Raw genomic sequence first — 24075 nt, 5'->3', positions numbered from 1 at the left:
TGCTGTGGACTTCTAGTGTTCTCATCTATTTTGTAAATTTGCAAATTTGGTATTTGGTTTTTTGTCCTTTGTGGGTGCGACGAATGGGTTGTTTTCTCATTTGGGTGAAATCTGGAGCTTAGGCTTAGGTTTCAGTTATTTGCAAATGTAATGCAGTTTAATCTCATGCCTAAGGATTAGTTGTTGAGTCCTAACGCAACACTGGTGAAGAAACTCTGTGATGCAATTCATCGACTGAAGCTTAGATATGGACTTGCTCAGCCGTACAAGAAGAGTAAAGGGAGCGATGGTGAGGGTTAGGATAGTGAGAAGTGAGAGGGGAGGCAGTAGTGGTGGGAATTGGACACAACATAAAGAACAACTAAAGGGGAAGCAAGAAAGAGGAGAAGAAAAAACAAAATAAAAAAATTGTTAAAACAAATTTTTTTATAGAAGACGTCATCTATGACGTCTTATGCTGATGTAGCATGCCACATAATCTACTTTGTTGACCTGTGATTTGATTAACGGTCAATTCAAGTTTTCCATTAAAATTAGATCGATTTCTGAAAAAATCATAACGTTGAGAGTATCAATCCAAAAAAAAAAAAAGTTAAAAACTCAAACTCAAAAACCCATATACGTTAAGGATATTTTCTACAATTATGCCAATTTATAATATAATTTTTATAAATTTAATTTGCTATTAAGTCAAAATTTGCGTGAAAGACTAACCTTGGTGTCTAATAACAAAGCATTTTTATCCAATAATAAATATATAATTATATTTTAAAAATAAAATATATGCCCTAAAATTAAAATGGTTTGGCATTATAGTCTAAAAATAACTTTTTAAACTTAAATGATCACTATTTTTTTTATAAAGCCATAGGGAATGGAAAAACATAATCTAATTACACTCAATTCGGTGAGACCCACTACTTATAATAATTACTCGAACATGCCACAATTGTATAAGTACAAACATTTACATCCAAATCCAATTACAAAAGTTTCAACAACTTGCTAAATTACTAAAATTCTTTTCAAAATTATTGAATTTCATACAAAGTAATGTATAATCGAGTAATACATATTCTGTCAATCTCTTACAGAATTCTCTTGAGCCAATGGATTTGCAGTTGCAGGAAATTAAATCAGGTTTCACGATCAGGAAAAGTAACCAAAAGGAAAATGAGAGAGGGACTGTTATGAATATATTGTAATATTATGTCAAATAAATGATTGTGTGTTCCCATTAATCGATTCATCTATGCTGCACTGCTAGGCATTACACTTTGGCATGTATTGCTTTTGCCCGACTTTTATTCTACTATAATTATTGCTAGTAGTAACATAAAAAAAAAAAAGCACTTCCTTTACTAAATCTGGAAACAAACCCAAAAAACAAAATTCAAAGTATGAGCATGTGTCCAAGTCAGCAGGAAAGATCACTACCGGTAAACTGATAGGAAGAAGGCACCAAGCTCAAGCTGTTGTAGAACTCACTTTTAACTTTCCAAAGTACAACAAGGGCAGTAAGGAATCCAATTCAATCCTGTCAACTAACAAAATATATCTATAAGATCATCATTTGCAGTCAAGTCTAGTTTTAATTACTATATAATTCACCCATTTCCAGAAAATATATCTATAATGTAGACCTATATCACATATGGTATAATCTTCATGTTCATTACTTTACTTTAAGCAGCCTAGATAAAGAATCAGATGAAGCATAGCTGTAGTAAAAGTTACCTTTATAGCTGCCGTTTAAACCTTGTACTCATTGACTCGCATCCATTTTGTAGATGACCATTTATTTCCTCTAATCACAGGGCAGCCACCTGGATGATTAAAAATAGTAAATAGTAAATGAACGCAGAAAACAGATGAAGAGAAAGTAGATATTAACTTGTGATAAACAATTAAGGTTTAGGGTACTAACCATGCAGACTTGAAGGATCTAGAGTTGCATCAGGCTTCATGCTCCAGAAAAGTAATGCATCACCCATCTTTGGTTTGACAGAAAGTCCCCCTTTTCCACATTCAGATAATTCATTCCACCAAGGCACGGCACTAATGTTCCCCTTTGCAGAAGGAAACACCGTCTCTCCCCCTTCTTCAACATCTGAGCTGTAAATAGATAACAGCAAAAAAAGTCAACTTTCTCATAATGCATTAGGAGAAGAAACACAGGATAAATCTATCATGTCACTTACAGGTACATAAGGACTGTAGCTATGCGTTGGCCCCCATTCTTAGTATTGAACTCGTCCATGAAGTAGTCATAGTGAGGCTCATATTTTTGGCCTACTTCATAGTGGAGAACTTGAAGTCCTTCCCCTTGCTCTGTGTATTATCATGTTGACGTTAGTAACTTTCCACATATAGCATAAAAAACCAAAAACTACTTAAAGAAGACTTTAAGGAATAATATGTGAAAATTTGGATTAATCCAACACATACCTACAGGTATGAAGGTAAAATCTGCAATTCTCTGCTCAATGTTCCTAATAATCTTGTCACGTCCTCTAGGCAGAAATGTTCCAGAACTTGTCCGCACCCTAAATGTAAACATCCAGTGTGTAGCATAGAATCAAAGAGTAAACAAAGATGCACAGGAAAACTTATGCAACAAGAACAGAAAGAATTACATACCTGCTATCTTTACTCTTGCCAGTTTCAGTATCAACAACGGTTGATTTTTCCATATGAGGCTTGGCAAGGTCAATTAGGTATTCACATTCCTCCTTGGACTGCCAAAATATCGAATAAGGACCTCGATCAGGTTCAAAATCTTTCTATCTAACTAACAATTAGCTTCCGGCTAGTTAAGAAATCCATATTCATAGGAGCAGCTCAAAAATTAAAAAAAAAAAAAAAAAAACCGGATAACATGATACAAAGTCATTTATCATTCTAATATTTACTTCACGTGATTTTCTTTTTCTTCCTTTTTAGTTCCCATGAAGAATTCTATAAACTTTGGACAGAAATCATTTTCTAATTCATGGATCCGTCAAATAACTAAAGAATATATTAGGATTTAGGATGCACTTGATAAAAAAGAACTCGCAATGCATTTTCCATTTAAAGCATTAGAATACTGGAAATTTTTCTAAGATTGAAATTTAAAAGAAAATGCTTGTTTAATTAATAGTGTCAAGTGCAATCATGTTTCAGTTAATAATAAAAGATAAATTTGAACCCGAACCAAAATAATAAAAATGAAACCAAATAAGCAACAGATTCAGCCAAAAAAGAAAAACCTTACCAAGAAATTGTGATAGATAAAAGCTCTAGGCTCCCAGGAGATGACTTCAACCCATTGCTCTCCTACCCCCTCATCATAATCGTTTCTGCCGATTCCGAAAAATGCAGTTTAGAATCAGACTTATTACCAGATTGGCATCTTGAAGGGAAAATTTTCAAAAAAGGAACTCACTTGTCGACGACGTTATGCACAATCGAGCTCAAATCGTTGGGTTTGTGCGAACTGCGGGAGTTACTGCTGGGAATTGAAAGGATCCCGAGCGCCAAAAGAATCAAAACCAGGAAGGTGAACATGATGAGCAGAGTTAGAAACATGGTTGACGATGAAGATTTCCGGGCCGGAACGCGCGAAAGCCTTGGCTTCGCCATTGATAGTGAAAGTGGGGAGATCGAGATCTGGAATTTTCTTCAACTAGGTGTTTAATGAGAGAGCCAGTTAAAGAGTAGACGGTAGCTCTTTTTGATTCTTTTTTAGAATTTTATTTTATTTTATTTTCGTTGGCTTCGTTGAATTATGCACATCCAAAGACAAAGTCTTTCGAAATTTGTTCGTACTTGTACTGTTCTTTAATTGCACTTCCATATCTCTCCTTTATGCACTTTCTCTCTCCTTAATACTTTTTCAGTGCCTCTAAATTAGTAAAATTTGAGATTTACTCCCTTAACTTTTTATCCAAACTCACTTTGCTTCTTTATTTTCAGAGATTAAATCTTAAAGTATGGGTATTGGGTGCATAAATAATTAAATAGCAATGTGACTGGAGCTAAATACAGCTCATTCTGATCTGTTATTAATTACCCCAAATCAGGTCATTTGACTTTCACGTTTTTTTTTTGTTTGTTTATACATTATAGGCTTAACCTATTAACATTTGTATGTTGTATTTTTTAGCTTTATTAACCTTTGTTTATTTTTTCATTTTATTTTTCTCACATAATTAATGAATAAATTCAATGTTTCAATATTTTTCTTTTAAAAGTTTCAATTTTCATATATTTGTTTATTGAAAAAATTTTCTCTGAGTTCTTTTTAGATAATTATGTTTATTTTCTTTAAACTAAGACTTTTTTAAATTTAATGTATTATTTTTAAATTTTTTATTTTTTATGTATAGTTATCTTATTGGGTTATCTTAGTAAAAATTACATTTCATTTAACTTTTTAACCGTACTTTTATTAATTCATTAAAAAATTAATTAAAAAATTGATGGTAAAAAAACTCAAAAACTAATTAGAATTATTTTGACAAAATATACCAACGTTATCAACTAAATTTGTCATTAAACCTATATTATATTAATAGTGGATAAGTCGTGCTAAGACATGAGGAATTGAGGAACAATAAAACAATTTGTATTTGTATTTGTTATGGTCAGATTATGAATAAATAAATATATAATTATTATTTTATATATTTTTATAACTAAATTTAAATTTAAATTTTATTATTATTTAAATTAAATTCGATCCGAGTGAAGCTAGCCCAAATCATATCCAAGTTTGACTTAAATCTCATCAAACCTACCGCGCTAGGAGAACTGCCTAACCCTTTGACAGGTTAAGGGGGGAAGAATGCATGATATTTTTGTGCATTTATGGGCAAACTGCTATGAGAAGTAGCGTTTGGGGATTAAAAACCATTATCTTTTAGGAAGTAAGGCCAGGCTAATTACAACCAAAATCGTAATTGAGTCAACGCTTCCAGATTGATGCCAAATTTTCTGCTTAAAACTCGATTCAATCAAGGTAAAATTACTATTTATCAAGTTTAAGTTCATCTCGACATGAAATTCAACCATTTGAGTCAACTTGATTAAACTCATTTACATGCAATTTTTTATTTAAATAATATGTTTTTAAAGGTAAAATATACAAATTATCATTCAATTATATTTGCATTCATGTTTTGGTCACATAATTTTAAAATTTTCAATTTAGACACTAAATTTTGTATTCATTCTTATTTTAGTTACCTGCCATTAAATTGATAATGTAAATAATAGTGTGACTTTTTTCGAAATAGTATCATAACACATTTAGTCATCAATATTTACATATTCTATCAATTTGATCTTAATTCTAAATAATTCAATAAATTTAACCCTTCACATTTACAAATTCTATCAATTTGATCCTCAAACTTCCTAACTAAAGCTTTCAGCTTTTGAAGTAGAGGCATTGGACGTCTATAAATATGTAAAAACCCCAAAAAGAAAAGAAAAAAAAAAAGGAACTTCTCCGATTTTGCCAAATATGCTAATAAAAAATTCTTTTGATTCAAGGATTATCATCAAATATATGGATAGTGAAAGTTTAATTTTTTTTAAGTGAGGTTTTAAAAAATATCCCATATTTAATTTAATTTTTACTTTTTTATTTCATTAAATATATTTATCTCAAACCTAATATCCAAAAACCATAAATGGAAATAAATTTTATAACAAATTCACATTTACACAAAATTCAAATTAAGATTAATTGCATTGAAATAGAAAACCTGGTATTCTTAATTTTATGTTTTGTGTTGTGGAAACATTATAAGTTACCCTTTACAATTTATTGATTTATGCTTATTATTATAATTTGCTCTTGAATAGTTTTAGATTAGAAAATTTTAATGGACAAAAATATGCACATGCATGCAATCCTCAAAATTTTTCATTAATAAGAGATATTATTGAAAAGTTGAGTGATGAAGAAATGGACATGATATTATGATGCCAAATATTTATATTACAAGTTTTTTATATTTTCACAATTGTAGAAGTTTTTTTTAGGGGTGTTACACCCGGTTTTTAGTAAAGTCCTAGAGTTAAAGGGAAATTGGGAGTTAATTGAATAAAATAGTTAGTCGGCATGCTCTACCGAGAAACTTGGAGATTTTTGGGCTAATTGGTAATTAGTTGAGATTCAATTCTGGTTCAATTAAGTTGGAACCAGTTGATTCCCTAGTGGGAGACAGAATGATTAGTGAAGGACTATTTTGGATTATAAAGACTGTGCAAAATATGTAACACTCATAACTCGTATCCATAACCGAAATAGGGTTACAGAGTATTACAAAAAATTTACAGATTAATTATAGATAAATCGAATCAAAACAATATTCATAACTAACTTCAACCATATTGACTCTTATATAGGCCCCCGAGGCCCAATATGCACATTAGAATTGAATCGGAACTAAATCAGAATCTCCAAGAATTTTTTTTAGAAATTTCAAAATTTTTCTTATATACAGGGCTCACACGCCCGTGTGGTTTAGGGACACGCTCGTGTGGTTTAGGGACACGTCCGTGTGGTTAGGTCGTGTAACGACCCGAATTTTACCGTTACCGAAAAAGTGTATTTTCGGGTCTCCGTTTCTGAAAAATGGATTCGTAAATATTTATTAAAAATATTTACGAAGTCAATTGAGTGGTTAATTAGAGTTTAATTAAGTAAATTTAGTTTAATTAAGAGTAATTAGGAAAAATGACTAAATTGAATAAAGGATGAAAGTTGAATTGTAGATTAAAAGAAAATGAAGAGGACCAAAATGGCAATTATGCTATTTGTCCTAAGTGAGGTCGGCATAAACATAAAAATCTGAGATTTTTATGTGTTAAAATATATATTAAATTATTACTATAGTATATTATATTATATATTATATTATATAAATAAGTAAAGAAACATAAGAAACAGAATGAAAGCAAACGAAACAGAGAAGAAACAGGGGAGAAAGAAAGAAAGGAAAAGAAAAAGGAAAATTTGGGTTTCAAGGCTCAAAGTTTAATTTGGTAAGTCAATTAAGTCATTTCTTCTTAAATTTTGATGTTTTAGAAGCTTTGGAACAAGACTTTGATGAAATTAAGTTGATATTTTGAGAGTTTATAGATTTTCAAGTATAGTTCATGTTGAATAAAATAGTGAATTAAGGGTTTAATTGAGTAAATTTCAAGCTAGAATTGATAATAGGATCAAATTGTAAAGTAAGTTATAAGTTTTATGTTGTAGGGACTAAATTGATGAAATTTTGAAATTAGGAAAGTATGCTGGAAATTTAATATTTAAATGAGAGTATGGATGAAATTTCAATAGAAATAAAGTATGAATTAAGATAGAAAAGTAAGTGAATTTAGTTAGAATTAAATTGAAATTAAAGTAAATCAACATTTTGTACTAAGACTATTTTGGACAGCAGCAGTAGTCTAAGTTTGAAAAATCACCAAAATTGTAGAAATTGAATTAGAGGATGAATAAAATATGAAATTAAATATTATTGAGTCTAGTTTCTTATAGAAGAAACGATATAAGCAATTGAATTGTAAATTATAAGATATAATGAATTTTGTGAGACAAGGTCAGAATAAATTCGGGTTTCCCTGTTCTAACTTTGGAAAATCACCAAAAATTGAATAAAAATAATTAGAGGCTTAAAGTTATATGTTTAGAATCCCTAATGAGTCTATTTTCATTATAAATCAACGAGAATGTTATCCGAGTTCTGTACTGTGAGATAATTAATTTTTAGTGAAGAAGGGACGAAACTGTCAGACAGCAGAATAGGGGTGAATTTAAAGAATAAACTGTACTTAATGGCTAAACTAAAAATTCTGAAAATTTTATTGTAAGAAGATTTGTGAGTCTAGTTTCAGGGAAAATTAACGGATCTTAATTTAGAATTTTGTAACTCAAGATATGAATTAGTAAAGTATTAATGATTATGAATTGTATTAATTTCGTAGTCAATGTGGTACCGGAAATCTCGGCTAAGAAAGGACAAGACAAAGTCAACGGGAGTTAGCTTGAAAATTACGGTTTGTATTTCTATAATCCGAACTTAGTCATTATTTATTATATTTATATACATGTGGCAATTGTTAGTGATTGAATTATGATGTTTTACAATTGAAATAGATTAATTTTAGTATGCGATGAATTTATTGAATTTATATTGATCGAAATTATTTTGATTGAAATTATATTGATTGAATTATATAATATATATGACTTATGTAGAAATTTGAATATTGAATGAATGTTATATTGAAAAATATATTGATTGGAAATATGAGGAAATTGATATAAATATATGAGATTGTGATATTTGAATATTTGGTATTGAAAAGTGAATTGAATTGTATTGAATTATGAATTAATGTGCATAATTGAAATATATTTATTGAATTGAATGAAATTGTATGAATTGTGAAAATGGGTAAATATGTGTAATTATCGGAATGAGATATTGATGAAAGAATTATTAAATTAAGAAAGTGAATGAAATACCCTATTAACTAGTCGAATGAGTCGGATATAATTGGCATGCCATAGGATCCGGAAGTGTCGGATTTGCCGACTTTATCAATCGGGCACTTTATGTGTCGTATTTCGGGCACCTCGTGTGTCGTATTTCGGGCACCTCGTGTGTCGTATCAGCACCTCGTGTGTCGTATCGGGCACCTCGTGTCGTAAATAGTGAGCACCTCGTGTGTCGTAACAGCACCTCGTGTGTCGTTTTAGGCACTTTATGTGTCGTATACTGATCAGGTACTATGTACCGTTTTAGGCACAATGTGCCGTACTGGTGTGTTTGGGTTGGAATCCGTGTATCTGTCAAAGTCCGGGTTTGTTAATAGGGGTAAATAAGTGAAAAGATAAGTCGAGTGAATTTGATTGATTGAGCTATTGGAATGAAATGAGAAATTGAATTGAGAATTGAAATTGAGATATGAGATTGAAAACATGAACCAAAAGGTTCATGAAATGAGTGAAGTTCAAATGGATGATGATTGATGTTAGAATGAATTAAAACGGTATATTGTTAAGAAGTAAAGTGTGAAAACAAGTGAATTGTGAATATATTGTATAGAATTTATACGGTAAGTAAATGAAAAGAATTGAACAAATATGTTATTGTGTTTGTTATATGACTTGTATAGAATTTATATGGTAAGTAATTGAAATTTTATCTATAAAACAAATAAATGAATACTTATAATTGTTATTGTGATTTTAAGTTTAATTGTTATATTATTAAGTGTTCGGATTATGGAAATACCACTGAGTATACCATACTCAACGTCACGGTTTGTTTCGTCGCAGTTTAGTAAAGATAGAACGTTGAATCAAGATCCCGATTCGATCCCGAATTCATTAAGGTAAAGTGTGTTAATTATTGGTAATGACATGTACCTAGGATGTTTTATGAGAGTCATTTAGGTTGTAGATGTACTCATGAAATGAGTAAATTATGGTTGGCAGCGGTATGTAGTATGAATTTTGAAATTTACTAAAATTAGTAGTGATTCTAAATTAGTCCCGAATTGAATTTATCGTTCATATTGGACCGCGAGGGCCCATTAAAGGGACGACATCTTAAAACTAGGATGTGTGTAAATATTTATTTTAATTAATGATCGAAATTGGACTATCTTGTTGGTAATGTCTCGTAACCTGTTCGATGACGGTATAGGGTTAGGGGGCGTTACATTTAGTGGTATCAGAGCTATTCGAGTTTAGCCGATTCTCGGACTAAATCGAACTCGGAATTGAGTCTAGAGGTACATGTCATAATTGAGTCGAAATTGAGTCGGGATCGGATCTTGATATATTTGTTTGGTACTTGTTTTATAGTGAAAATGTTAGACAAAAATATCGATGGTATTGATTATGAAATGTGTCTTTGAGAGCGAATAGTCTCGTGAATTAGATGAAAACTGAATCAACAACACCGGGTATAAACTCAATGGGTAATTAATTCTTGAATGATGACCGATGAAATAATAGAAAAAAATGATACATAATTATTTAGATTTATAAGCGATGTTTTTCGGTGAATAGAAGAAATTGTATTTGTTATGATATCTACCCTCCTGTTTCTCAATCGGTTCCAGAAGTGCTTCAAGGTATAGAGCTTGTCCGAGCGGGTAAGTTATCTGCTGTTAATGATCCGGACATGTATATATATGGTGTGGATGAATTGAGAATTACAGTTGAGAATGATCTTGAAAGAAACTGAAACCTGGTTAGAGAATATTATCGGGATTGTAAATGAATTGTTCTGATCACCGATTAAAGGTTAGAAGGGTATGATATTTCTGTTAAAAGATTCAGCTTACCAGTGGTAGAAAACATTGATTATGTCGTAATTAAGAAAGGGTTATTTGAAAGTTTTCTGAGATGAGTTCTGAAAGAAATATATATATATCAGTCAGAGATTTCTTGATCAGAAACGTATAGAATTCTTGAAGCTTAAACAGGATCATATAAGCGCAATCGTGTATGAAGGGAATTTGTTTGATTAAATAAATATATCGGAGGGTATATTCCGATAGAAAGCGTATGATACAAATGGTTTGAAGATGGTTTAAATGAAGACAGAAACTGAAGAATATAGAATAAGGAATGGAATATGTGTTAGACATGATTCTCCTGATTATTATCTTAGTGATTGCTTGAAAAAAAAAAAGGACATTATTCAGAGTTTAAGACCGAGTAATGTAGTTAACAGAGGTAGGTTACCCTGTAATCTCAGAAATACGAGTGAAAGCCGAAGTGTGACAAATGACTTCACTGTAAAATCTGGAGAATGAACATCAGCCAGGGTATATGTTAATTGTATATGAGAAGATTTATCTCTACCGGATGTCATTACAGGTACTTTCTTCTTTATCGGCACTAATATGATTATTTTAAATTGATCTTGGTTTGACTATTCCTATGATTACATAAGTTCAGTATCTATTAAAGATTTGTTTGTTGGGTTCGCTGAAATTTTTGGATTGAAGCATTAAATTTTTCAGATTAGTATTTATGGGCTGATAAGATCTGCAGGAACTGTTTGATAATGATACTACTGTTTTCTGATCGATTTGATGTTCTTACTGTTTGATATAATCTCAATAATGGAATGGTTAATTCTGCATGATATGGTGGTAAATTATAAGCAGAAGTATAATATGTTGCAAGATCAAGATGATGAAATGTTTTGTTGAATCAGAGAAGATTGAGCTAATTGTCTATTGTGATATTGAACATGCCAACATAGATATATGCCGGAAAGGGGTCATGGTATTTACCTTGTTTATGTATTGAATATTAAAATATTTAAGTTAAGGTTTAAATCAGTGGCAATAGTGCAAGAGAATTCTAATGTGTTTCCAGAAGAGTTACCCGAACTACTGTTGATTGAAGAAGTTGAATGTGCTATAGATTTTGTAACTGAAATGATAGTGAAAAATATATTTGAAATCAGAGGTTTTCTAAAACTAGTCGGTTATTATAGAAAGATGTGGAATTGGAATGATCTGATAGACGTTAGCAAGGTTCTGATTAGTTGAAAGCTCAGTTAACTGAAGCACTAGTTCTGGTTCAGTCTGAAATCCGATAAAGAAACTTGTGGTTTACAGGGATAGCAGTGTTTTGATGCAAAATAATAATAATAATAATAATAATAATAATAATAATAATAATAAAAATGAAGTAATGGTTTATGTTACGAAATGTTAGAATCACATGGGAAGAATTATTTGATACCTGATTCGGAAGTGGTAGTTATTGTTCTTGCATTAAAAGATCAAGATATGATAATTAATTATCATCCGAAAAGACAATGAATGTATGTATATTCAAGTTGAAAGCTTTGTTTTGTGTTATGAGCTATGAACATCGATTGTTATCATTTGAAGATGGTTCAATTTTGGTAGAGATAAAAAATTAAACCGACTTCTTTACTGAGATCTGCGAAGCTTCGAAATGTGGTAATGAGTTATCGATTAAATGGATATAGTATCTGATTTACGATTAAACATCTATTTAGAAATAAAAGTGAACAGAGATTCGAACTTATACGGAGAATTTGCATGAAATTATAGTAGTACTATGTCTATGCATTTTGGAAGAATAAGATGAACAGTGATTTGAGGAAGATGTGTTGAAGATCGGAAAGAAAAGTAGTACTTTGAAATTGTATATAAATGTTTATATCGATCTGAGATATCTTGAGCTATTACGACTAGAAAGGATATCGAATGGAAGTGGGATAAAATTTCTATGGGTTTGAATTGGAATTATCTCGATCTTTGAAAAAGAAAGACGGTATTTGAGTAATCATCGAAGGTATGGTGAAGCTTGTATATTCTATTCTAGTATGAATAAGTTTCTTACTCAATAATTGTTTGAAATCTAGGTTTACGAGATTATCGATTACATGGTATGGTGGTTTCTATTATTTACATTGAGATACGTGGTTTATACTCGATTATAGAACAAGTACAAGAAGTTACGGGTGCGTAATAATAGTTTTCAACAACGTATGAAGTCTGAATAATGATTGATGTAAAGCGCATGGGATTTGATTAAATACAATGAGAAAAGAATATGCGAGTTGTTTAATTCGTGAAATTGAAGAAAAGTGGAAGTGATTCGAGATAGATTGAAAGTAATTTTGACAGATAAGAATCATATGTGGACTTGAAACGTTGGGATATTGAGTATTTAATTAGTGATATGATATTTCTTAAAGATCCACTTTGGAAGAAAATTTTAAAGATCAGGTTGAAAAAGAAATTGAGTTATTGTTCTGTTGGGCTATGTGAAGTTGTAGAAAAGTTAAATTGGTAAAATATTGCTTGGTTTTGCTTCTAAAGTTACAGAAAGTTTATGATAATTTTTCATGATTTGAAGCTCAGAAGATCATAGAGATCAAATCTCTTGCATGTTATACCGACAAAGGATATTGAGATTTGATGTAATCTATAGTATGAAAAAGAGCCGGTTGAGATACTAGCCCGAGCGGTAATGTCATAATATTGAAGAAGCAATATGGGAACCGAAAGGAACAGCGAGATCTTTGTACTTATACCCCCACCTCTCTCAGGTAAATTTCGAGGACGAAATTATAAAAGGGGGGGAGAATTGTAACGACCCGAATTTTACCGTTACGAAAAAGTGTATTTTCGTCTCTGTTTCGAAAAATGGATTCGTAAATATTTATTAAAAATATTTACGAAGTCAATTGAGTGGTTAATTAGAGTTTAATTAAGTAAATTTAGTTTAATTAAGAGTAATTAGGAAAAATGACTAAATTGAATAAAGGATGAAAGTTGAATTGTAGATTAAAAGAAAATGAAGACGACCAAAATGGCAATTATGCCATTTGTCCTAAGTGAGTGACATAAATATAAAAATCTGAGATTTTTATGTGTTAAAATATATATTAAATTATTATTATAGTATATTATATTATATATTATATTATATAAATAAGTAAAGAAACATAAGAAACAGAATGAAAGCAAACGAAACAGAGAAGAAACAGGGAGAAAGAAAGAAAGGAAAAGAAAAGGAAAATTTGGGTTTCAAGGCTCAAAGTTTAATTTGGTAAGTCAATTAAGTCATTTCTTCTTAAATTTTGATGTTTTAGAAGCTTTGGAACAAGACTTTGATGAAATTAAGTTGATATTTTGAGAGTTTATAGATTTTCAAGTATAGTTCATGTTGAATAAAATAGTGAATTAAGGGTTTAATTGAGTAAATTTCAAGCTAGAATTGATAATAGGATCAAATTGTAAAGTAAGTTATAAGTTTTATGTTGTAGGGACTAAATTGATGAAATTTTGAAATTAGGAAAGTATGCTGGAAATTTAATATTTAAATGAGAGTATGGATGAAATTTCAATAGAAATAAAGTATGAATTAAGATAGAAAAGTAAGTGAATTTAGTTAGAATTAAATTGAAATTAAAGTAAATCAACATTTTGTACTAAGACTATTTTGGACAGCAGCAGTAGTCTAAGTTTGAAAAATCACCAAAAATTGTAGAAATTGAATTAGAGGATGAATAAAATATGAAATTAAATATTATTGAGTCTAGTTTCTTATAGAAGAAACGATATAAGCAATTGAATTGTAAATTATAAGATATAATGAATTTTGTGAGACAAGGTCAGAATGAATTCGGGTTTCCTGTTCTGACTTTGGAAAATCACCAAAATTGAATAAAAATAATTAGAGGCTTAAAGTTATATGTTTAGAATCCCTAATGAGTCTATTTTCATTATAAATCAACGAGAATGTTATCCGAGTTCTGTACTGTGAGATAATTAATTTTTAGTGAAGAAGGGACGAAACTGTCAGATAGCAGAATAGGGTGAATTTAAAGAATAAACTGTACTTAATGGCTAAACCAAAATTCTGAAAATTTTATTGTAAGAAGATTTGTGAGTCTAGTTTCAGGGAAAATTAACGGATCTTAATTTAGAATTTTGTAACTCAAGATATGAATTAGTAAAGTATTAATGATTATGAATTGTATTAATTTCGTAGTCAATGTGGTACCGGAAATCTCGGCTAAGAAAGGACAAGACAAAGTCAACGGGAGTTAGCTTGAAAATTACGGTTTGTATTTCTATAATCCGAACTTAGTCATTATTTATTATATTTATATATATGTGGCAATTGTTAGTGATTGAATTATGATGTTTTACAATTGAAATAGATTAATTTTAGTATGCGATGAATTTATTGAATTTATATTGATCGAAATTATTTTGATTGAAATTATATTGATTGAATTATATAATATATATGACTTATGTAGAAATTTGAATATTGAATGAATGTTATATTGAAAAATATATTGATTGGAAATATGAGGAAATTGATATGAATATATGAGATTGTGATATTTGAATATTTGGTATTGAAAAGTGAATTGAATTGTATTGAATTATGAATTAATGTGCATAATTGAAATATATTTGTTGAATTGAATGAAATTGTATGAATTGTGAAAATGGGTAAATATGTGTAATTATCGGAATGAGATATTGATGAAAGAATTATTAAATTAAGAAAGTGAATGAAATACCCTATTAACTAGTCGGGCTGAGTCGGATATAATTGGCATGCCATAGGATCTGGAAGTGTACGGGATTTGCCGGCTTTATCAATCAGGCACTTTATGTGTCGTATTTCAGGCACCTCGTGTGTCGTATTTCAGGCACCTCGTGTGTCGTATCAGGCACCTCGTGTGTCGTAACAGGCACCTCGTGTGTCGTTTTAGGCACTTTATGTGTCGTATACTGATCAGGTACTATGTACCGTTTTAGGCACAATGTGCCATACTGGTGTGTTTGGGTTGGAATCCGTGTATCTGTCAAAGTCCGGGTTTGTTAATAGGGGTAAATAAGTGAAAAGATAAGTCGAGTGAATTTGATTGATTGAGCTATTGGAATGAAATGAGAAATTGAATTGAGAATTGAAATTGAGATATGAGATTGAAAACATGAACCAAAAGGTTCATGAAATGAGTGAAGTTCAAATGGATGATGATTGATGTTAGAATGAATTAAAACGGTATATTGTTAAGAAGTAAAGTGTGAAAACAAGTGAATTGTGAATATATTGTATAGAATTTATACGGTAAGTAAATGAAAAGAATTGAACAAATATGTTATTGTGTTTGTTATATGACTTGTATAGAATTTATATGGTAAGTAATTGAAATTTTATCTATAAAACAAATAAATGAATACTTATAATTGTTATTGTGATTTTAAGTTTAATTGTTATATTATTAAGTGTTCGGATTATGGAAATACCACTGAGTATACCATACTCATTGTCGGTTTGTTTCCGTGCGCAGGTTTAGTAAAGATAGAACGTTGAATCAGCATCCCAGTTCGATCCCGAATTCATTAAGGTAAAGTGTGTTAATTATTGGTAATGACATGTACCTAGGATGTTTTATGAGAGTCATTTAGGTTGTAGATGTACTCATGAAATGAGTAAATTATGGTTAACAGCGGTATGTAGTATGAATTTTGAAATTTACTAAAAATTCGTAGTGATTCTAAATTAGTCCCGAATTGAATTTACTGTTCATATTGGACCGCGAGGGCCCATTAAAGGGACGACATCTTAAAACTAGGATGTGTGTAAATATTTATTTTAATTAATGATCGAAATTGGACTGTACTGACTGGTAATGTCTCGTAACCCTGTTCCGATGACGGTATAGGGTTAGGGGGCGTTACAGGTCGTGTAGTCACACATGCATGTGTCCGTGTAACTCTCTAACTTATAAGGCATGAAGAAATTGAAGTCACACGGCCAAGTCACACGCCCTTGTGCTAGGCCGTGTGGTTAATTTAATTTTCATAAATTAGGTGCAGTTTTCACACGGTCATGTAACATGCCCGTGTCCAAGGCCGTGTCACCCACACTACTGAGACATACGCCCGTGTCTCTACCCATGTACTCATTTCTGAGCATTTTGTTTCTCATTTTTAAGGTGCAGGGAACACGCAGCCAAAACATATGCCCATATGCCAGACCGTGTGTCTACCCATGTGGACGAAAATAGGTCATTTTCCCCACCCTTTTACACATACAACCTGCATACAATCCTTTCATATACCAATATACTCCAAAACAAAAACCAATTCAAATCAATAACTCATATGATAAGCTAAATCTATAACTGCACTACCTATTTACATAAAATTATTATATTATTTCATTCATTAACCACCTTTATTTACTAATAAATACAAACACGCAAACTAATATATATGTATGATAGTCATTCATAAACATATTTCAAGCTTATTTACTTTTCATTCCATCCTATACATGCCATATAAACCTTAAATAGAAATACAAAATCTACTAGTGAAATCTGGATAGTGTGGCCCAATGTGATGATCTGATCCTCCGAACTTTCATCAATCTACACAAAACATTAATACACAAAAGTAAGCTTATGAAAGCTTAATAAGCTCATAGGCTTAAAACATAAATCTTACCAAAATACAAGATCAATTCAAATAGTAAGTTTTTCATAAATGTATCCTATCATACATACTTTCTAACGATGAATTCACTTGATTGAGCTCAATACCAATATTTAACTAAATTCCAGCACTTAAATTCAAATAACACTTACCAACACTTGTCAAATTAGAGAACGTCTTACAGAATTGAGTACATTGTTAGCTTGATGCCTCATTCACTTTTGTCTTGCACAAATTTTACCATGGCCTGGCCATGATTACACACTTTATCACATTTTCCATAGATTAACTATGGTCTTACGCTTGCACACATATATAATCATGGTCTTACGTTCACTTTCATTGTGCCATAACCCAGTTATGGTCTTTCACATTATGCCATAGTTTTGCTATGGTCTTACACTTCACACTTTGCCATGGTTTAACCATGGTCTTAACCATCAATTCATCACTGATCACTGAATGAACGTACTTAATCCTGCGTTTCCCTTAATTTGAACTTTCAATTCGATTTTCACATTGTATATTTATCATAATTCAATAATAAAAATATTAATTGTAAATATTGTATCGATCCTAAATTAAAAATTGAACATAAAAATTCAGCCATATGAACTTACCTGGCCGATTTTGTAGGAGTTGTAGGAAATCAGGGACTAATTAGAAATTTTCTCTTTTCCTTGTTTATCTTCGGAATCTTGATCTATAATGTAAAATTTTCCATTCATTAGCATCTAATTCAATCCTAATTCACTTCACAATTTATGCCTTTTAAATTTTTGAAATTACACTTTTAACCCAAATTTTATAATTTTTACAATTTAGTCCCTACTCAATTAACCCATCAATTGAGCAATTTTTTCTCAATCAACACTTTATTACATCATTGTAAACTACTACATAACCTTTGGTATTCAAAATTTCAGTACAAAACCCTAATTCTTAACTTTTTCACAATTACGTCCTAAAAATTAATTTCTATTAAAATCACTTAATAAAATCATCACATAACAAAATTAAAGCTTCAAATCCATGTTTAATCATCATAAAATTCCAGCACTCAACCATGGTAACTTTCAATTTCACCCATAGAATCAAAAACTAATGAATTCAATAAGTAGACCTAATTGTAAAAGTCACAAAAACATAAAAATTACAAGGAAAAAGCAAGAATTGAACTCGCATGGTGCAAAAATATGAAAAAACAGCTTAGAAGGTCTGCTACAGCATTTTAAGCTGAAGAAAAATGATGATTTCTCTAGTTTTTTCAATTAAATCCTTTTTAACTTATGAATTTTAGGTTATTTCCAATTTTGCCCCTTGTTCACATTATTTTCTTACTTATTTCATGCCCCAAACCGTCCAAACCATTAATTTGGGTCTAATTACCTTTTAAATCCCTCCTTATTAGACACTTAAGCTATTATCATTTCTACAAGTTTTACACTTTTTTTAATTTAGTCATTTTTAATTAATTAACTATCAAAACGTTAAAATTTGCTAATGAAACTTTAATACTAACTCAATAACACTCCATAAATATTTCTAAAAATATTTATGGCTCGGTTTATAGATTCAAGGTCTCGATACCTTGTGTTTGACCCATTTGACCTAACAAATTCTTTTAATTCACATAATTCTCTCTAAAAAAACATTTCTAAATTTACACTTGACTCATTATTATTAATTTACCAAATTTTCTAACTCACTCATCGGATTTAGTGATCTTGAATCATTGTTCCCGATACCACTAAAATTTAGGTTGTTACAAAATAGGGGTATATATATGTGTGAGAATGGATATTTCTTTAAAGAAATTATTCTCAATTTTGTTTATAATTTTCTTTTCATCTACATCATCTTCTTTAGTTTCTCCAAAGAAGAGAAAGTTAAGGAAAGCTCTGCATGGGGCAGTGAATATGAGACTCGAGTCTGGAAAATAGATAATCCAATAAGCTGGTAAGCTCCTAAGTCTTTCTATACTCGTGAATTAGAGGAAAAAGAAAAGTGAGGATCTTGAAAAGTTTCTGTATAATAATGGATTCGAGGTTTTAAGATTTAAACACCTTTGGTTTAACCGATATATATATATATATATATGGTTGTCATGCTTAGTTGTTAAGACGAATGAGGATCAAGCGTTCGGACAAGCTAAGCTGACGAGGATGAAGGGTTTGAGGTGAGTTTTCGTACTCCACTCGGGTATTTGTTTATATTGTTCTGCTAGTATGTCTGCTATGAGTTCTGTTAGGATTCCATGGTTGTGTGTGATCATGATGAACGAGTATGCTAGGTACGTATAAAGTTGTGAAAATATATAGATGCTTGCAAGTATGTTCTTTGGGTGCCAAATGTGGTCGTACAATGACGTACTGATAAGTGTAACGTGATGTGTAAAATGCTTGTTTATAATATGCAAAGTACAGAGGGAATTACTTTGATGGGGTAGATGAAGATGTGAAAGAAATTGGCGTAATTAAAAAATGGACGGACTGTTGTGGGATTCGAGGGAGTTTGGTGGCATCGTGGAACGAATACCTACTGGTCTTTCAGGGAGACACCATGATGACAATTTTCTATTTGGTCCTTCGAGGCAACTCCGTGATGATAGTTATTTATTGGTCCTTTGAGATAACACCGTCTAAATGGTATATAAGTCCTTTGAGGTGACATTGTGTAAATGGTATACGATTCCTTAGGGGTGACATCTCAAAAGGGATTTACTAATTCTTTGAAAGCTAAAGTCTATGGTTAGCCATGGCATGATCTAATAGTGAACAGGTACACTTTATGGTGAAATGGAATTCGCCAATACAGTAAACAGAAAAACCTATTAGGGCACAATAAAGGAAATCACTGTATGATTCATGCGATGAGCAATTTGACAGAATGATCGCAGCACATCTAGGAACGCACGTAAACGTGATAATAAGAGGATTATCCAAAATGTGAAGGTAAGAGGAATTGGTAGAAGCATTTTAAATGCGATATATGTGAAAGGAAATAATATTTTCTTCAAAGCAAGCGTTTTAAACAAGTAAACCAGCGTTGATGTGATAAAACAAGACGTTTAGGTAGGTTTTAATCTTAAGAATCTATGGGTAAGAGGCTGCCAGAAACAGGGAAAGTCTTCCAAGTACCCTCTTATGAGGGAAGTTCATCAATGACTATCATGGGTAGAAAGTTCATCGAGAATTAACTAAAAATAAGGTTTTCCGTCAGGATTATTTAGCGCAAGAAAAGTCCATTTGGGACTATCAAATATGGAAGTCCATTAAGGGAAATATGAGAAAGAGATATTCTGTTGGGAACTATTTGTTATTAGGAGTGTCTTAGTAGAATGGTCTTAAGTGGGAAAGTCCTATAGGACTATCTTACGAGTACAAGTCCGCAAAGAAATGGGCACTTACTTGTCAGCCAAATCACAAAAATTCAAGGTCACAAGTTAGAATATTATTAAATGGGTATTTTTTAAAGAATGTTATATGCTCAAACAAGTTACAATAAGGTAATGGCATAGTAACATAGTAATCCGACAATAACTCCAACATAAAAAGAAGGAGTCGGGATTAGAATCCGCAATTGTGGTGAAATATTTGCTAATCTGCCAATAGTAAACATCAATACATTTGTTTGCGTACATAGATATCAAGGATGGGTCTATCTAAGAAAGGTAAAATGGAAGTCTAAAATGAAGCTAGACAAACTCAAATCTCAAAAAAAGGGGGGAGTCGTTAGTAAAAGTAAAATCGTAACTAAGCTAACCTAAATTGTCTGCTAACTGTTCATTTGAGTAAAACGTATGGGCGTTGTCTACGCCGGTCATACCATGGAACCTTTTAAGATACTTAAGGAGTTTTAATTCTGTACTCTTATTATTTATTCAAAAATTTAGATTATTCTATGACTAACGCGGTACAAAATCTCACTAAGTTCATCTGAACTTCCGATTGTACTGCTTTGTATGTAAGGTCAAGGATTGCCTCAAGGGTCATGTGGAGGGACTAAGCCAGACACCGCTAGGCTCGCACGAACGATACTATAACTATATCATACATATAGAGGGTCACCCCTAGTGGCCTCATCTCGGGGATTAATTTAGTGTATTTGTAGTAAAGTCTCAAGTTGAAATTTGTAAATAATTATTCATGCTTAATAAGGTAGAATATCTGTAAGAACTTGGTGCTTGTATGATAAGGAATATAACAGAAGTTTAAATTTTAGAATATGATGTTATTCCTGAAATTGAGTAAGATTGAATATTAACTAGGGATGTGTAATTTGGTATTGTCAAGTTATTCAGGTTAATTGTGACATTTGGTACTCGGACCCAGTGATCGAGTCAGGTATAGGGTGTTTCAGGGGGTTATAAATTTATAGATGTGGAATGCTTCTATTTTTAAAGTTGAAAGCTTTGGATAGGAAGTTTGAGGATCAAATTTATAGATTTTGTAAATGTGGAATGTTAAATTTATTGAATTATTTGGAATTAGGATCAAATTGATAGAATACATAAGTATTGAAGACTAAATGTGTTATTATACCAGTTGAAAAAAGGTATTTCATTATCAATTTAATGACATGTGACCAAAATAAGAACAAATACAAAGTTTAGTACCTAAATTGAACACTTATAAAGTTAGGTGACCAAAACAAAAACGTGAATATAGTTACATGACCATTTGTATAGTTTACATTATTTTTAAATGATACAGTTATAGCTTTTTTTTTTTAGAAAAATGAACAGAGGCATGTGAAAATAATCAAAATTTAAGATATAGTTCTAGATATGCAATGATAGGAAAAAAAGGAAATCTCAAAAGGGTTAATATGCTGGTTGCCCTCTAAATTTGTCTAAAAGTACCTAGTTGGTCAATAATTTTTCTTGGACATTGTCGATACCTAAACTTATTGATACGATCGACCTAGTCGAATTCAAAATCCATAATGGAGATGGGCTAAGTTTCTCTCAAGGCCCAATCAAGAGATCCAAATCCCAACAGTTGAAGTCAAAACTCAGCTTATTTGTTCAATACTTTATAACGAAGAATTTTTGAGAAGAAAAGTTGAAGATCCAAGACAGTAGACTTTGGAGTTCAATATAGAACGATGATGAATTAAAAGGGACCGAGTTAGTTCGTGTACTTAAAATCTCAATCCATGATGACAAACCCATGTGGAAGATTATAACAAGCTTAAGCTTTTCACTTCAAGGACCCCAATCAAGCCCACATGCCTAGCCATGTTATAATCAGTTGACTTGCAACGCATTTTTGGAAGGGATCTAGGCATTTTTGGGTCAATATGTCTTCATATTGGTTGAAGATTTGTCTCTTAGCTTCGCAATGCACTTTAAATCACTCAATTTCGAGTTCGGGAGCTCAAGTTATAATATCCAAAAACCAAAAATAAAAATAAATTTTATAACAAGTACACATTTACACAAAATTCAAATTAAGACTAATTGCATTGAAATAGAAAACTTGATCATCTTAATTTTATATTTTGTGTTGTGGAAACATTATAATTTACCTTTTACAATTTATTGATTTATGCTTATTATTATAATTTTCTCTTGAATAGTTTTAGATTAGAAAATCTTAATGGACAAAATATGCACATCCATGCATTCCTAGAATTTTTCATTAATAAGAGATATTATTGAAAGGCTAAGTAATGGATGGACATGGTATTATGTGATGCCAATTATTTATATTACAAGTACGCTATATTTGCACAATTGAAGAAGTTTTTTTTCAGGGGGGAGGGGTTACAAATTTATAGATGTGAAATGCCTCTATTTTAAAAGTTGAAAGCTTTGGGAAGGAAATTTGAGGATTAAACTAATAAAATTTGTAAATGTAAAGGGTTAAATTTATTGAATTATTTAGAATTAGAATCAAATTGTTAGAATATATCAATATTGAGGACTAAATGTGTTATTATACCAGTTAGAAAAAAGCTTTTTACGACGGGTGACCAAAATAATAACGAATACAAAGTTTAGTGCCTAAATTGAAAACTTTTAAAGTTGAGTGACCAAAATAGAAATGTGGACATAATTAAGTGACCATTTATATAGTTTAACTTATTTTTAAATGATGCAATTATAATTATATTTTTACAAAAATGGATGGAGGCATTTGAAAATAATCGGAATTGAAGATATAGTACTAGATATGCAATAATAGGAAAAAGAAAAGGGATAAATCTCAAAAGGGTTAATACATGGTTTGCCCTTTGAATTTGTCCACAAGCACCTAGTTGGTACATGAATTTTTTTGGGCATTGTCGGTACCTAAACTTATATTCCGTCACCTAGGTTGGTACATTCGCATTAACATCGTTAATTTATGCTGACATGACACTAATAGCCAATTCAATGGTGACACAAAACAGTCAGTATGCTACGTGAAAAAAATAAATTAGTTTTTTAAATCTTTAAAAATATAAATTAATTAAAATTTTCCACATCAAGAATGAACTTAGACATATAATTATCTAGATACATCTAAATTTGAACATCAATTTGTCTGATTCATTATAAGTGTATTTGTAAGTAAGTTTATATGTTTTAATTTTTTTATGAAATATCAAAATGTTATTATTTTGAAAATAAAAAATTAAAATCAAAATATATAAATTAATAAAAAAGTTTTATATAGAAAATGAACGTACACAAATGATTGTCCGATTCTTTATAGACGTGCTTTTTAGTCGTTGTATATATTTATAGTTTTTATTAACTTATATATTATAAATTTGTATATATATATTTAAAAATCTTATAGCCTTTATATATAATTTTATAATTTTATATCTTATATATTTAAAAATAATAATAACCTAGAAAATGATGTTTAATAAAAAATTTAAAATATATAAACTCATTAAAAAAGCATTTAGAATCTGGACAATGAGTGTCCAGATTCAGATGTATCTGGACAATCATATGCTCAGGTTAATTCTTGATGTGAACAAATATATGTAAAATTTTTATTAATTTATAATAAAAGAAGAGGAATAAGAGTTTTC

At 30.7% G+C, this 24075-nt stretch overlaps 1 protein-coding gene across 2 annotated transcripts; it reads right to left on the bottom strand.

Moving 5' to 3' along the window:
* Positions 1-1186: 1186 nt before the first annotated feature.
* LOC108470712 (probable prolyl 4-hydroxylase 10) lies at positions 1187-3865 on the bottom strand. Of its 2 annotated transcripts, none has more exons than XM_017772146.2 (8): positions 3428-3865; positions 3257-3341; positions 2641-2738; positions 2449-2546; positions 2202-2331; positions 1928-2115; positions 1738-1826; positions 1187-1537 (listed from the first exon to the last, which is right to left on the bottom strand). In XM_017772146.2, exons 1-7 carry the CDS (start codon positions 3622-3624, stop codon positions 1753-1755), a joined length of 870 nt encoding a protein of 289 aa, XP_017627635.1. In that variant the 5' UTR covers positions 3625-3865; the 3' UTR covers positions 1187-1537; positions 1738-1752. The 2 variants fall into 2 exon arrangements, with proteins under 2 accessions (XP_017627635.1, XP_017627634.1); XM_017772145.2 differs by having other exon boundaries at positions 1187-1544; positions 3428-3864.
* Positions 3866-24075: the final 20210 nt, after the last annotated feature.

This window comes from Gossypium arboreum, chromosome 11 (genome assembly GCF_025698485.1).
Source record: "Gossypium arboreum isolate Shixiya-1 chromosome 11, ASM2569848v2, whole genome shotgun sequence".
In the NCBI taxonomy this organism is placed as follows: domain Eukaryota; kingdom Viridiplantae; phylum Streptophyta; class Magnoliopsida; order Malvales; family Malvaceae; genus Gossypium; species Gossypium arboreum.
Note: the sequence above shows the minus strand (reverse complement) of the source record. Positions and strands in the feature narration are given on the sequence as shown.

What these genes read in the sequence shown, in the direction of transcription:
- LOC108470712 (XM_017772146.2), bottom strand. Translation starts at nt 3,624, where the DNA reads ATGGCGAAGCCAAGGCTTTCGCGCGTTCCGGCCCGGAAATCTTCATCG. An exon ending in GTGCATAACGTCGTCGACAA is followed by an intron (nt 3,342 to 3,427) that starts GTGAGTTCCTTT and finishes CGGAATCGGCAG; the next exon opens with AAACGATTATGATGAGGGGG. An exon ending in TTATCTATCACAATTTCTTG is followed by an intron (nt 2,739 to 3,256) that starts GTAAGGTTTTTC and finishes ATATTTTGGCAG; the next exon opens with TCCAAGGAGGAATGTGAATA.